At 36.1% G+C, this 13,738-nt stretch overlaps 1 protein-coding gene across 7 annotated transcripts in view; it reads left to right on the top strand.

Annotated features, from left to right (window-relative positions):
* LOC145292018 (golgin subfamily A member 1-like) overlaps positions 1-13,738 on the top strand; it is a 250,205-nt gene that overhangs the window by 22,621 nt on the left and 213,846 nt on the right. For all 7 annotated transcript variants that reach the window (XM_080138020.1, XM_080138021.1, XM_080138017.1 and 4 more), the window contains exon 2: positions 5,647-5,776. In XM_080138020.1, coding sequence (XP_079994146.1) covers positions 5,653-5,776 — 124 coding nt within the window. In that variant the 5' untranslated portion in view covers positions 5,647-5,652. The remainder of the gene's footprint in view (positions 1-5,646; positions 5,777-13,738) is intronic.

Below are 13,738 nucleotides of genomic sequence, written 5' to 3'. Positions count from 1 at the left end.
AGGGAGGACACTTGCATAATCTAATGGTAGTCGACAATGAAGTTACATTCAGGGCGGTCACTCGCATATAATAACAATGATTCTATATTTATGTAATGATATTCGACAATGAAGCTACATCCAAGGGAGATCACTTGCATATTATAATAATGATTGCATATTATTCTAATGGTATTCGACAACAAAGCTACATCCAAGGGAGATCACTTGCATATTATAACAATGATTGTATATTATTCTAATGGTATTTGACAATGAAGCTACATCCAAGGGAGGTCACTCGCATATTATGACAATAATTGTATACTTTTCTAATCGTTTTTCATGATTTAACCCACATAATCCCCTCTCCTCTTGCTAAAATAATAACTTTGAGACATTGATACTGGTTATTTCATGATAAACACACTAATGAAATAACTCACCTTTTATCATTTTTCATAATTCTTGGATATGTTACTAATTTTTACAATTATTTTCAATGATTTAACACACATAATCGCCCCTCTCTTACTAAAATAACAACCATGTGAACGTGTCTAGGGTGTCTATTTCATTACAAACACACCAATCACAAAACTCACATTTCATCCTTTTTCACTTTTCTTGGATATGTTACTAATTTCTACAATCATTTTCAATGATGTAACCCACATAATCGACTCCCTCTTACTAAAATATTAACTTTAAGACTATATCTGGGCTGTTCATTTCATTATAAACACACCAATCCAATAATTTACATTTAATCACTTTTCATAATTTTTGGATATATTACTAATTTCGACAATCGTTTTTTTATAATTTAACCCACATAATATCCTTTCCTTTTGCTAAAATAATTACTTTGAGACATTGTCTGGCATGTTATTTCATTACGAACGCACCAACAAATAACTCGCATTTCATCATTTTTCATAATTCTTGGATATGTTACTAATTTGAACAATAATTTTTCATGATTTTACGACATAATCGCACCATCTTCCTATATGGGGTATTCTGTTAGCACAAATATCCGCCTATCTAATCCGATCCCAGGTATTCTCTTAGGAAACATCCCACCCATTTCATCCAATCCCAGGCAATGTCGGGTATTTTGCTAGTACATATATCCACCTTTCTTATACAATCCCCGGCAATGCTGGGTATTATGCTAGTACAAATATCCAGCTATGAAGCCATATCCAAGATGGTTCACTGGCATAATATTATATTGATTGCATATTAATCTAATGGTATTCGACTATAAAGCTACATCCAAGGGAGGTCACTTGCATATTATAACAATGATTGTATATTATTCTAATGGTATTCGACAATGAAGCTACATCCAAGGGAGGTCACTTGCATAATCTAATGGTAGTCGACAATGAAGTTACATTCAGGGCGGTCACTCGCATATAATAACAATGATTGTATATTTATGTAATGATATTCGACAATGAAGCTACATCCAAGGGATGTCACTTGCATATTATAATAATGATTGCATATTATTCTAATGGTATTCGACCATGAAGCTACATCCAAGGGAGGTAACTTGCATACTATAACAATGAATGTATATTATCCTAATGGTGTTCGACAACAAAGCTACATCCAAGGGAGGTCACTTACGTATTATAACAATGATTGTATATTAATCTAATGGTATTCAAGAATGAAGCTACATCCAAGGGAGGTCACTTATATATTATGACAATGAATGTATATTAATCTAATGGTATTCGAGAATGAAGCTATATCTAAGGGAGGTCACTTTCATATTATGACAATAATTGTATATTAATATAATGGAATTCAAGAATGAAGCTACATTCAATGGAGGTCACTTACATATTATGACAATAATTGAATATTAATATAATGGTATTCGACAAATAAGCTACACTCTAGGGAGGTCACTTGCATGTTACACTAATGATTATTCTAATGGTATTCGACAAAGATGCTACAACCAAAGGAGGTCACTTATGGCAATGATTGTATATTATTCTAATGAAATTCGAAAATGGCTATACATCCAAGGGAGATCACTTGCATATTGTAACAATGATTGTATATTAATCTAATGGAATTCGACAATGAATCTACACCCAAGGGTGGTCACTTGCATATTATAATGATTGTATTATTCTAATAGAATTTGACAATGAAGCTACATCCAAGGGAGGTAAATTACATATAATAACAATTATTTTATATTAATCTAATGGTATTCGACAATGAAGCTACATCCAAGGGAGGTCACTTACATATTATGAGAATGATTGTATATTAATCTAATGGTATTCGACAACGAAGTTACATGCAAGGGAGGTCACTCACATAGTATGACAATGGTTGTATATTATTCTAATGGTATTCAACAATGAAGCTACACCCAAGGGAGGTCACTTACATATTATGACAATGATTGTATATTAATTTAATGGAATTCGACAATGAAGCTACACGCAAGGAAGGTCACTCGTATATTATGACAATGATTGTATATTAATCTAATGGAATTCGACAATGGAGCTACACCTTAGGGAAGTCACTTGTATATTACCCCAATGATTGGATATTAATCTAATGGTATTCGACAATGACGCTACATCCAAGGGAGGTATATTGAATATTAGAACAATGATTGTATATTAATCCGATGGTATTCAACAACAAAGCTACATCCAAGGGAGGTAACTTACATAGTATTACAATGATTGTATATTATTCTAATGGTATTCGACAATGAAGCTACATCCAAGGGAGGTCACTTGCGTATTACATCAATGATTTTATATTAATCTGATGGAATTCATCAATGAAGTTACACCCAAGGGAGGTCATTTGCATATTATTACAATGATTTTATATCAATCTAATGGTATTCAACAATGAAGCTACATCCAATGGAGGTCACTTGTATATTGTAACAATGATTGTATATTAATCTAATTGAATATTATAATGATGACTGTATATTAATCTAATGGTATTCGAGAATGAAGCTACACTCAAGGGAGTTCACTTGCATATTACACAAATGATGTTATATTAATCTTATGGTTTCGACAATGAAGTTACACTCAAGGTAGGTCACTTGCATACTATAACAATTGTAGTGTATTAGTCTTATGGTATACAACAATGACGCTATATCCAAGGGAGGTCACTCGCATATTGTTACAATGATTGTATATTAATCTAATGGAATTCGACAATGAAGCTACATCCAAGAGTGGTCACCTACATATTATAGCAATGATTTTATATTAATCTAATGGAATTCGACAATGAAGCTACACTCAAGGGAGGTCACTTGCATATAATAACAATAACTGTATATTAATTTAATTGAATTCGACAATGAAGCTACACACAAGGAAGGTCACTCGTATATTATAACAATGATTGTATATTAATCTAATGGCATTCGACAATGAAGTTACACTCAAGGGAGGTCACTTGCATATTATAACAATGATTGTATATTAATCTAATGGAATTGGACAATGAAGCTTCATCCAAGGGAAATCACTTGCATATTATAACATAATATAATAAGCTAGTATATATGTCGTGCTAATGCTATGTCATACTACTCCAGGCGACGCTGGGTATTTTGCTCGTACATATACACCAATTTTATCCAATACGCATCTTTTTTTTTTACTTGGTCTTTTGGCTAAACAAAAAACACAAAAAAAACTAACGTAAGGCAAACAAACGATGTTAAATGTAAAAATCTGAAAAAGAAAACAGAAAAACGGACGTTTAAAAAAAAAAATGTGAAAAATGGCTTAAATAAGCCTGTTTCGATATTAAAATTTAAAAAATTGGTGGTACCCGGGTGTTTTTGTGTGTGTGTGTGGTCGGTCAGGGGTGGGGGTGTTAATCAAAACCTAAGAATAAGAGAAGTAGAACCGGTCTCGTCATGAGAGGACGGTTTTTGTTGACCCCACCCCCCTGTAGAAAATTGTTGATTTCAGAGTGAAAGGTTTTAGGCCAATTTTTCGATATTTTTCGGGCGAAGGATGGAGCTTCAATATGATACCAAGTTTGTGAATTTTTGTTCTGTCTATCGGTGGGGTTTAGTAATAACCCTGTTTAAATATAAAAAAGACGATGTTAAAAAAATCGGAAAGACCAAAAAAAAAAAAAAAAAAAAAACAGAAAAAAAATGGCATTGGATCGAACCTGTAATCTTAAAATAACAACGCTGTGTGTATAGAGGAGGGGGGGGGGGTAAACTAAAGAATAAGTGAAGTTAATAACCCTGTTTAAATTAATAGAAATAAAAACGTTGTCCGGATGTTTAAAGGTGTAAAAAGAAAAAAAAAAAAGTTTTGGTCAAGAGGCAGGATTGAAACCGGAAGCCTTGATGCGGCGGTGGAAACAAAAGCCAACCACTTAACCGTCTCGGCCATGAGTGAGAGTAATTGATTAGCATGTTAAGTTAAGGCTTATAAAGCAAGTGAAATAGGTTTTATTGACAGGTAGATGCTAAATGAGGTCATTGCGGGGGCGTACGATGACGTGGAAGTATTTTTAGTTTTCGCTTCCCCAAGATGATGGTGGAGGGAGAGCAGCTCTCCGTTTGAAGGGGATTGTCCAAATCGAATAGCAATTCTCTGATATAAGGAGAAACTCCGCATTGATCAAAAGTTTTCTGGACGTTTCAGCGCAAAAGCCCACGACCCGTTTGAATTTAGTTTCATTGTATTTATACTAAAAAGCCAAACAAACAGGCGACAGAGCGAAATAGTGCGAATCTTATAAAAGTCGATGTAAATAAATCTAGATGCGACGTGCGTTCGCAAATCGTGCATATTATGATCTAGGGCTACATAAACAGTTCTAAGCGATAGTAACCCCCCCCCCCCCCCCCGACCGTCGGCAGAAAAAGCCTTTTCGAAACATACAAAAAATTTGCCTTTTATATATATAGATTATTATATATTTAGATGTCATAACCAATTTCGATTGATACCAATATTCATGCTACTGTTATGCTTCTGTTTATCTGCACACATATGCAAGGCATATTAATGCAGCTACAACTTTATAATTGACCTCCTTTATACTCTGCCCAGATGAACAATGATGGAACCAAGGTACACAAATTACACCACATTCCCTAATGCCATTTGGAGAGAGTGATCTCCAATCCTCTAGAGAGTGGATCCATACAATGGTTTAGTACTTTTTCAAGATGGCCTTCCATCGCACCCTTGACTGATTGCCATGCAACCAATACTACATGATGATGTACCTCCACGCATAATTAGCCTCTCTATAGTGAATGCCTGTACATGGTGAAGAGTTGCACTTTTCATGAGGTAACCCTGTTAATGTGCATAGGCACAAATAGGAATAGTCTCTTTTGTTATTAATTTTTGTATTACTGAAAACATGCATTCAAGTATTTTTTTTTCAATTTTGCAATATTCTATTAATGGAAGAAAAAATCTGATTCTTGATTGAATCCTCTGTATCAGTTACAACTTCCCGAGTAAACGCATATATTAATATTGTATGGATTGATTAGATGTTATTAATATCCAATCCAGGTTTGATTGCTAACATGTTTTGTATGTTAAAAAAACATATTTTCTTATTGGCAATATAAATATATGTTCTTTTTATATATTTCAGCTAAGAATGTTTGCACGTTTGAAAAAAAAGATAATTGATGAAGGAGGCAATGTTGTTGAAAGTGAAAAGAGCTTCATTGCTAGCAGCACTGCAGGTCCTGGAATTGCAAGTCCCATAAATAAAGTGTCAGGTTTGTTGCTTTTTCATCATTTGGTATTTAGAATATGCTTTCATTTCCCTGTTCACATCTTTGTGCACTCTTCTTCCTGATTGTCCGACAAAAATACTTTTATCTCTTTATCAGCAAATAGAAATAGATCATTCGGCATGAAACTGAGGTAACATATATATTAACAAATCTCGTGGTGAAGTATCTAAATGCCAGAAAGCTTTCTACTCAAATAGTTTTTTCTCCTCGAACACTCTGGAATTCCCTTCCTGCTACCTGCTTCTCTGACTTTACAGATATGCAGAAGTTTAAATGTAGCATAAACCAACATCTTGTTAATCTTTCCTAGTCCCAAATATTAGGTTGGTGCAAAAATGTTGTTTTTTGACATTCAATTCATAAGATCATAACTCTTTTCATAATAAACTTTATTAATTGAAATAAGAATTATTAGAATCGATACATTCTTGCCAACGAGAAACAAGTTTATTTATCCCATTAGCGTAGAAATCCGGAATTCTGGAAGCGATGAAGTCATTGAAGGCCGATTTGGCATTATCTCGGCTTTTGAAGTATTTTTCGCATAGGTAGTTGTCGAGATGCATGAAAAAGTGATAATCGTAGGCCAATTTGTTCAGCTTCTGCAGGGTTAGTTGAGAAACATGTGGGCAAGTGATGCCATGGAGGAGGATTGATCAATCTCGGAGCTTCTGGTGCATTTTTTCAATTTGTTGGCTTCTCCGCTGTAATCATTTCGTCCAGATTCAAGAAGCTGTGATGGATGAGACCGGCCACAGACCACCAAACAGTTAACCTTTTTTGGTGCAATTTCAGTTTCAGAAGTGTTGTCGAGTTTCTCCGGCATCCAATTACTGTGCCAAATGTTGCTGGTTGTCATAGAGGATCCACTTCTCATCACACGTCACAATCCGCTTGAGAAATGGGTCATTTTTGTTGCGCAGAAGGAGCGTAGAAACACCTCAAAATGACAGTTATTTTGATTATCGTTTAATTCATGCGGCACCTTTTTGACTTCCCTATTTGCTTTAAATGGTGACGACTTGAGTAGTCAACCTCAAATTCAACAGCAACTTCTTGTGTGGTTTTGCAAGGATTTTCAACAATTAAAGCCTTCAAATGTTCGTTATCAACCGATGTCGGACGACCATGACCATCTTCATCTTCGAGGCTATATCACCATTGCAAAATTTCTTGAACCACCATCGTGCCACATGTCCGTTAGTGGTTCCTGGGCCAAATGCCTCATTGATATCACAAGCTGTCTCTGCAGCTTTTCGGCCTAGTTTGAACTGGAACAAGAAAATTGTGCAGATTTGAATTTTGTCCATGCTGTCGAAAAGCCTGCAAAAAATCAACGAAGAGATTGATAACAGTAACAAAATACACAATTCGATAGTGAAAAATGTGCTTTACAATGATATATAACATGGCTATATATATCAACTAATTAATTCAGAAATCATATATAAAAGTAACATGTGTGAGAAAACGATATTGTTTTTACACTAAACTAATAGTAGCCTTTTACATTCAATTGACAATATGCCTTTTTGGGGGTTAATGTGAGTAAAAAAAAAACATCAGAAGATTGTCTATAGTGTATTGATATTTTATGTTCAAGATGGCCACTAACTCTACCCTACAAGTTAGCTCATCTTTCCTTTCTCAAGTCTGGTTTTGTATTCTCCAGGCTGCCTAGCCAACTTCCTTAGCAATCAAGATTGAAGGAGTTGATTTAATTGCCGATAACTCCTGACTATGTAGCATAGAAGGTTGAATTACAAATATCAGCAACGCTTATCAAGTGACAAGTGACCCTCTTTATGAAGATACTTTCACTCACAGGTTTAGAGATGGTTGTTTTTCATAAATTCTTTTTATGCATGTGTCATGTTTTTGTCAACAAATTATTCTTATATTATAACAGTTTAGTTATTGAAAACAAAATGTTTATGCTGTAACAAAATGTTTATGCTGTAACAAAATGTTTATGCTGTGGCAAAATGTTTATGCTGTAGCAAAATGTTTATGCTTTAACAAAATGTTTATGCTTTAACAAAATGTTTATGCTGTAACAAAATGTTTATGCTGTAACAAAATGTTTATGCTGTGGCAAAATGTTTATGCTGTAGCAAAATGTTTATGCTTTAACAAAATGTTTATGCTTTAACAAAATGTTTATGCTGTAACAAAATGTTTATGCTGTAACAAAATGTTTATGCTGTAACAAAATGTTTATGCTGTAGCAAAATGTTTATGCTTTAACAAAATGTTTATGCTGTAGCAAAATGAGCCAAAAGAGTGAAATATCTGTAAATTTTAATTTACAAAATCTCAGCTCATCCTGAACTTATGTTTCAAAAATTATTATCGAAACAAAATTTTAAATTATTATCGAAACAAAATTTAATTTTTCCTATTTTTAATAATCTAATTATTTTTTTATTGCAGTAAAAATTGAAGTACATTTATATGAGGAAACATGGTACATTTTTATTTTTTGATTGGCTTTTGTTGTTGACAGGAGGGACCATGTAATGGTTGTCAGCATCAGTATATGAAAGTGATACTATTCAACCAGCTGGACTTGGCACACTTAAGTCATCAGTTTGTGTCATTATCCACTTTAATGAGAGTTGAATGATTTTTCAATTTTTAAATCCATGTGGCCTTTCATCCCTTGTAGACAAAAATGTGATGAGATACTTAATGTTTGAAACAGTTGTGAAATAAAATCTTGAGTATGGAAAAATCTTTAAAAATTAGAAACAATTCACCATCGAAATGGAAACCTTCAATATACCATTGGTGAGGAGTCTATAAAACAAATAAAATGAGAAGATAAAAATTAACACAATATGGTAAGAAAATTATGATAATGCCTATTAAACTCTCCTTACATTTGTGTATTTAATACACAGTACGAAACCCTTTTAGAGAAAAAGATAAAGGTCCATGAAACCATTCTGTACTGTGGGGCTTACTAATGAGATGGAAATATACTCTAGTGACATACACTAATCATCTCCAAAACTTGGCAAATGAAACAACTAAAGAACTAAACAAACCTAATTACATTTCAGGATGAATTTCAAAACATAAAAGAATATGATTCTCACTAAAAATACGTGTATACAACTTGATCTAAGCATGAAGACAAAGTGGGAAGTGCTATTGCCATCTGTGGCATCAAAAAATACACAGAGACTGCCCAAAACTGCATCAATTTACACTACTAAGATAAGGAAGAGATAGTGTATTTACACTTTCAACAGACACACCATTTGTTGATTAGCATTACTATTGTTATTGCTAGACCAGATTTAGTGGAGGATCATGTCGAGATGGTATCATAATAAAACAATAAATTGAAACAACAATCTACCCAACAATCCAAGGGAACCGCCAGAGATATAGAAGTGTTAAAAAGAAAGAGAATGCGTCACTCCATTCAGATCATATCAATTATAGCCAATTTCAACATTTTGATATTGCTCTACCTTTTTGTGTATCAAAGATTGAACAATGCCACAAAATCTTCCAATATAAAGTACATGTTTTGACTTGGAAACTATTTTTTTTTTTAAATTTCTCATTAAATAAAGTTTTAAAGTGTCAAATCTCTGATGTACATTGTGTTTGAGACAAATTTATGATATTTTTTAATTTCAGAACAATATTAAGAGCAATAAAATGCACCAGATTCTTTTTTTGCTCGGTTTGAAAGCTAGTGACCTTTATCATGATGTGTCAAATTAACAAAAATTGGAAATCTTAGCTGTAGCTCGGTGTTCCTTGAATACCTTGAAATGTGAGCTGGAGAATTAGAAACTGGTTAGTAGGAAGGCTCATTGCAGACATTCTATCCACACAACCATGATGCATCGCAAGAAAAATGAAGTCATATGGTTACGTTTCATTATTATTATTAATATGATTATTCTTTTCTTGCTGTTGTTGTTATTGTTGTTATTAAAAGTGCATGCTAGAATCTTTGAGTCTTAGAGAGTTTGATTAAGAGGGATGTTGTTGAGTCTTAGAGATTGAGAGATGTTGCTGCGTTCTGTGTTTGTGTTATGAAGAGATTCATATATATTAAATGTTCATACTTAGAAGTGTAGAAGCTCTTTGAGTGTTGAGACATTTTGTATGTAAAGACATTTTAAACCACATGATATATAAGGCATATAATTACAATTTCACTTTACCTTTTTGGTAGAATTACAACACAAAGACAACGTTTATAAAAACACATGATGGGTTTATTTCCATGGACCGGCTGGTGGCTTTGCTTTCAGGAATTCAAAGTTTCACATTCTATGTTTCAAAGGTGACCGTCTCACTTCTAGACGTTCGACTCCCAACTCCAGACTATCGTCTGTCGTCCTCAGACTCCCTCTGACTCTCTCTCAGACTCTCGCTTAACTCTAAAGTTTCTAACTATATCGAGAACTTCCCATTTTCCATGACGTCATACACATGTTAAAACATGTGTCTTCTTTCACGTGTTCTAGAAATGCGTGTCCAAAACTTTTTCCTTTGTTTACAAAAGGAATTTTAACCTATATTCCCAGTAACCTATATTTCCAATATGTTAAAAACATATTTATTAAATTATCTTATAGTTGCATTCCTCAATTGTTTTTCATAACAGAATTGGCAATGCACATTCTTTTCTTAAAACTATTTTATCTCTAAGCTACACAATAGTTTGTTTTTTTACATTCCATTTGCTAATTCTCTCTCGTAATCTATTTCTAAACCTAAATTACGAGGTTCGAATTTCGTCTATTCTATTTCATTTTTATTGTAACTAAATCTCTCTATTTTTATACTTACATGAAAAGGGGACAGCCCTTATCATGTAACAATATCACATGCAACAATCTGATTTCTAACATGAAACTAGTCGGGTCAGATATCTCTCAAAAGACACTCTTGAAGTTGCATATTCCAGATTGAGGTCTCAGCTGGAGGCTGTGGTTTAGACTCAGGGTAGCTTCTTTAAGCAAATCTTTTAAGAGATGCATTTTGAGATTATATTAATTATTTGTCAAGATATGATGTTTTTTCTTTCCTTTTCCAAAGTGTAGAATTTATCCTGAATACTGTCATAGACATAGAGAGGACCTACCTGAGAAACGGGCAAGAATCTGTCTCGGCAGCTGAAAGACAGAAAAAGAAAAAAAAGAGGCCCAAAATGGCGACCGTTGTCTTTTAAAGCCTCCGGTCACGTGTAGATCTCGAGCAGTCTCGTGTGGTATATGCAAATTGGGTGTGCCCGAAACATAAAAAGCGAGTCACTGGGAGGAGTGAGAGAAGCGTTTAAGACATGTGAATAGAGAACGTCAACGTGTATCTTGTGTTGTGAACAACGCACTCGACTCCACTCAACTTGTGACTAGTGAACCTCTGCTTGATGTTTTAACCAAAAAGTTTTGTTTCTTTGCGTTAGACAAAGACTTCTGATACAAGCTATTTCGGCTGTATTCTAATCATGGTTCTAAAACAGTTTGACCTCTGACTCATCCCAGAGTTCAGTGGCGCAGCAATGGACGTTCCAATAGTAGAATGGCTAGAGGATGTAGAGTTAACGTGTGAGCTGTGCAAGGTAACCAAGGTGGAGTGAGTACTGCCGTTGTAGTTGAAGGGTGCGGCTCGTGAGACGTATCAGCAACTCTCGGAGGATCAATGGAGTGACCTCGAGGAAATCAAGCGTGCCTTTACGGGACAAATTCGTTTACAGCATTGGAACAGTTCACTGCCCGCTGCCTTCAGCCAGGGCAGACCGTGGATGAGTTTTTGATGGATTTGCAGTGGCTAGCACGTCTGGTAGGTGAAATGCCACCAGAGTGTTGGATAAAGGTAGCCTTCGTGAATGGGTTGCCATGCCATGCAAAAGGACTTTTGCGAGCCTCAACCCGCATGGACAATGAAAGAGCTGCTTGAGAGGCCTTGTGTCGTGCTGATGGGTACCAGAGATGAGGTGGTTGTCGCCGCGGTACAACCTCGATAGGCCGCATATGCACCTACACCACTGCCTACAGTTAGCGAGAACACCAGAAGTGTTAACTGCTTCAGATGTGGAGGCCCAAACCATTGGGCCCATGATTGCCTTTCGTCGCGGTCAATGACCCAGAAGCCTAGCAAACTGCGGTGTCACAAATGCAAAAACCGGGGACACCTGGCTCGCGCCTGTCTGGGAAACAGGCTAGGGGAGGAAGTTACAGTGCCAGTCTTGTCCCCAGATCGTCATTAAAACAAGGCGTTACCTGCGCTGAGCGTATGCATTATTGGGTATGAGTGCCACGCACTTGTGGACACATGTTGCGCCCAGACACTTATGCGCAGAGAACGTTGCAACACTTGGAAAACGACAAGAACTCCGGTGCTGACTGTAGGCGGGAGCTCGTTGTCCTCTTGCGGAGAAGGTGTCATCCACATAAGCATCGGTAGCGGACTTGAAGTAGCCGTGCAAGCTCTGATTATGGACACGAAGCTACATGGGTACGATTTACTCTTAGGAATGGATGCAATTGTGCAGCTGGGTAGAGTTGTAATAGATGGAGCCGGGAACATGACATTCTCTCAATGCGAAGAGTGCGTTTGCATGGCACTCACTCTAGATAAGCCTGATTTTCGTGCGGAGTTCGACCAGTGCACAAAGTCTTGAACTGTAGATTGGAAGCGGTTGGACAAACAACCGCCAGAGAATTTGTTCAATAGAGTGCCAGAATACAAGATTTCCCCCGGAGCTTGCGTAGAATATGATAGGGAACTACAGACCTGGATCGACTTATCCTGAGAAGGCATTGGGGCCTCTAAAGTGTTTAATCCCACTAATGGCTGTCGTCCAGCCAAACAAACAAAAAGTGAGGCCGGTGCTTGATTATAGGCAGTTAAATAAACACGTGGATCCCTTTACGGCCTACGCAGATGTGTGCGCTGATAAATTACAGGAATGGCGGCAAGCAGGGGCTAATGTGTGCGTGCTTGATCTTCGGAAGACGTACCTTCAAGTGCGTGTACACCAGTTACTATGACCTTATCAGACAGTTCTGGTTAAAGGAAAGAGATACTGCTTAACCCGTATAGGGGTTTGGACTCAACATGGCGCCATCAATTATGCAAACGATTGTTGACAACATTCTGGCTCAGGATGAGTGCATAAGGCAGGCAATATCTGCATATATTGATGACGTGTACGCGAATGAAAGGGTTGCATCTGCGACACGTGTAGAGAAGCATCTCCGCAACTTTGCAACACGGGTGCTCAGTTTACAGGTCCGTTGAAAAGACGGCGTCCTGCATTGGAAATTGGGAAATGAAGTCCCAGAAATGCCCTGCGATGTCACGCGAAGAAACATATTTTCTTAGTGCGGAAAATTGGTTGGACACTTCCCTGTGGGCAGCTGGCTTCGTGGTGTGGTGGCGTTCATAAAGAGGAGAGCGTCTGAGGTCACTGGATGGGACGATGTGGTACACGACGCCCCTCTCAACACAATGCTAGAGGAAGTTCTCACGCAAGGAAGACCCTACACGGGGCAGATGGTGCGTCGACAGCTGGGACCTGAGTGTGTGGGTTGATGCGAGCTCTCTTGCCACGGGTGTATCCAGGGCTCTACGGATGAATTTAATTTTAGTTGACCTTTGACAACTAAATATTTTAATTTACTAGCCAAATAGAAAATTTAGTAGCCAAACCAATGTAATGCTATTTCACTGTTAAGAATAAACCAATAATATTAGGTGATGTTTTTTAATTTTTGAATTATAAGATAGACAAAATTAAAAGGGGGAAATTCAGAAATTTTATTCAGTTTCAATTTTATCAAATATAACTTCAATAAATAGCTTAAATCTTTTTGTTTTTAAATATTACTGCTCTGTTGATTTACAGTGTATATATAATATATAATGTGTGTGTGTATATATATATATGTATATATATATATATATATA

The sequence above is a fragment of the Euprymna scolopes genome, chromosome 13, assembly GCF_053919585.1.
Source record: "Euprymna scolopes isolate OS-2025 chromosome 13, ASM5391958v1, whole genome shotgun sequence".
Lineage (NCBI taxonomy): Eukaryota > Metazoa > Mollusca > Cephalopoda > Sepiida > Sepiolidae > Euprymna > Euprymna scolopes.
This window is presented reverse-complemented; position numbering and strand designations above follow the sequence as displayed.